At 42.3% G+C, this 2,500-nt stretch overlaps 1 protein-coding gene and 1 long non-coding RNA gene across 2 annotated transcripts in view; one reads left to right on the top strand and one right to left on the bottom strand.

The window, feature by feature from the left end:
- Positions 1-720, top strand: part of LOC138022430 (uncharacterized) — an 8,571-nt gene extending 7,851 nt beyond the window's left edge. The window contains exon 2 of the long non-coding RNA XR_011126574.1: positions 1-720. This exon is cut by the window's left edge and continues 6,845 nt beyond it. This is a non-coding gene — a long non-coding RNA (uncharacterized lncRNA).
- LOC138022429 (beta-1,3-galactosyltransferase 5-like) overlaps positions 1-2,500 on the bottom strand; it is a 5,546-nt gene that overhangs the window by 2,753 nt on the left and 293 nt on the right. The window contains exon 2 of the mRNA XM_068869556.1: positions 1-885. This exon is cut by the window's left edge and continues 2,753 nt beyond it. Coding sequence (XP_068725657.1) covers positions 1-608 — 608 coding nt within the window. The 5' untranslated portion in view covers positions 609-885. The remainder of the gene's footprint in view (positions 886-2,500) is intronic.

The raw sequence follows: 2,500 nt of genomic DNA, 5'->3' as shown, positions 1-2,500 counted from the left end.
AGTAGGAAAGTAAAATTGCAATATTTCGCTGCCCATTCGAATCCCATCTCTATCTTTAGAGTTTGATTCCAGTAGTCCTCAAAGTAATCACCTCGGATCAAATCTCCATAGTGTGCCTCCTCCTGCAATAGCTTTTTGGAATGGCGGGTGTTGCGTGTTTGTCCAAGCATGAAGATTGTCTTCCAGCGAGGGTTTAGTGAACTATCGGAACCCCATGTTTGCCGTAGATCTCTCCGCCTGTCGAAATAATAAGGAGCTGAAGCTACTAGAATGAGAAGAAAGTAGTGCTGCTGACATCGTGTTCGAGTAGTCAGAGAACTCTTGTGTTTAAAAAGAGTCTCTAGCGTTTCTTCGGAAGGTTTCTCCACAACGGATGCGTTTGAATGACCAGTTTCTGTCATCCTCGGCATCACGTCAATTCTTGGGTATATGTGCACAGATCTAAGCTGTCTTGATCCTGCAGTGCTAGAAGAATAAATCTGCCACGACTTCGTGCAATCTTTAACAAATATGGTCAACACGGTAAGGGTTACAGCAACATATAGGAAACTAATACATTTCTTCAGCCAGCGCTTGTGCGAGAGGTATATGAACTTCCCAGACGGCATTCCTTCTTGATGAAGCTCCAATCCTTTCGTAATTCACCTTGTTTTGTGTCGAGGCCCCTTTATGTTGCGTGTGATAGATACAACTAATGTTGACACAGACGACTACTGGATTGCTTAGCTGTCGCTTTCTGAAATAATTAGCATGTTTTCCCACGAATACCCAAACTGGACTTGACTCAAGACATCCGTGACAAAGCCGGAAACTTCAAGCTCAGCTTATATCAAGCTTATATCAAGTGGTTTTATGGAGCCTCATGTCATTCACAAGCCCACGCAACTGTAAATCCAAGAAGGAAAAATGTTGTAACATAAGTACGTATAACCATATGAATACGTTTTTCGTCTGTCACAAAAGATCCTCAAACGAAGAGGTTAAGAGCGAGGCCAAAACTCTTTTGCTAGAGACACCAATTAAAGACGGCTTGTTAAAATTCTTTGAATTGCATTGTATTGCCGTGTTGTTCTCCAAACTGTCAGAGAGTTGGCCATGGAAACACTACATGCAGGGCGCTGTGATGGGAACCACGTGGAAATCAAACATTTCTATCAAAAGATTAAAGTTCAGATATAAAAACCTACGAATCCACTTCCGCTGGTATTCAGCAGTAAGCCCGAGAGTTAAGCCCCATCCCATCCGATGGGTTAAACCTTTCTGTCCCAGTTTTTTATTAGAATTACCCGGTCACAGAGCGACATTGATTTTTGAAATCAATGGAACGAAACGTTCACACTCAGCTCTTGTCTAGCCTGCGAATACAGCCGCCTCTCATCGCTAAGGCCTGGTTTCCATATGATCGTCCGAATCGCCCGGATCGCCTCAGTCGTTTCAAATAATGTTCAGATTACGGAAGCGATCGGGATGATTATATGGAAACACTACCCAGACGATCGCCGATGATCCGAGCGGTGAGACGACCTCGATCATCCGATATAACTCGGTTCTATCCTATCAGTCGCGCGGGTCGTCATCGATCGTCTGTGTAGTGTTTCCATATTATCGTTCCGATCGCCTCTGAATATTATTTGAAACGACTGGGGTGATCGGGGCGATCTGGACGATCATATGGGCGGTTAGTGGTGAGAGGCGGCTGTATTAATTAGCAGGCTAGCTCTTGTCTGTCATCCCGTTGGCGTGCTTGGTTCAATGTTTGCCGCGGTCCTAACGTTAACATACGGAAAGGTCACGCAAACGACCAAAACACTTCACAATATCGATGTTGTGTATCGTTGCATACATGTACAGTGTAGTGTCAAGACTGATCTTTCCTCATTTTGTTTTTGTTTCTGGCGTAAAAGTTAGCACACTGGAAAGGGTGGAAAGCTAATAAAGAGAACGGATACTGGTATCATTTTTAGCCGAGAACCTGTTTATTATTCTGTGAAATATTGATTGTGGTTTACAACTTTGAAAGATTACATATTAATCATGAGAAACTACTTAACTATGTACTTTGTAATCGGGTATATTTCGGTAGCATAGTGCCGGCCTGGGTTGCTATGGACCGACAACATCAACTCGTTTATAAACATGCGGTTGACAACGCTCGCGGACCGACAGCCGGCTAACTAGTGGCCGATGAGTAATTTTGCACCATTTATCTGGTTTTTGTTTGTAATAAGAGATTATTACATTTTGATTTGCATTTTATAGACTCCTGTCTGAGCTTTTTGCCAGAGTTTTATTGTTGGAATCTGTTCAATGAGTGAAACTTGCTAAATACGATAGAAAGTGCAAAATGACATGAATTGAAATTCATCCTAGACTTCTACTGTCGCGACACCCGAGAATGTTGAATCGCTGGTATGCGTAAAATGAGATCAAATATATATATATATATATATATATATATATCAAGGCACTCCAACCAGACGAAACTTCACAAAAAAAGGAA

The sequence above is a fragment of the Montipora capricornis genome, chromosome 10, assembly GCF_036669925.1.
Source record: "Montipora capricornis isolate CH-2021 chromosome 10, ASM3666992v2, whole genome shotgun sequence".
Taxonomy (NCBI): Eukaryota; Metazoa; Cnidaria; class Anthozoa; order Scleractinia; family Acroporidae; genus Montipora; species Montipora capricornis.
This window is presented reverse-complemented; position numbering and strand designations above follow the sequence as displayed.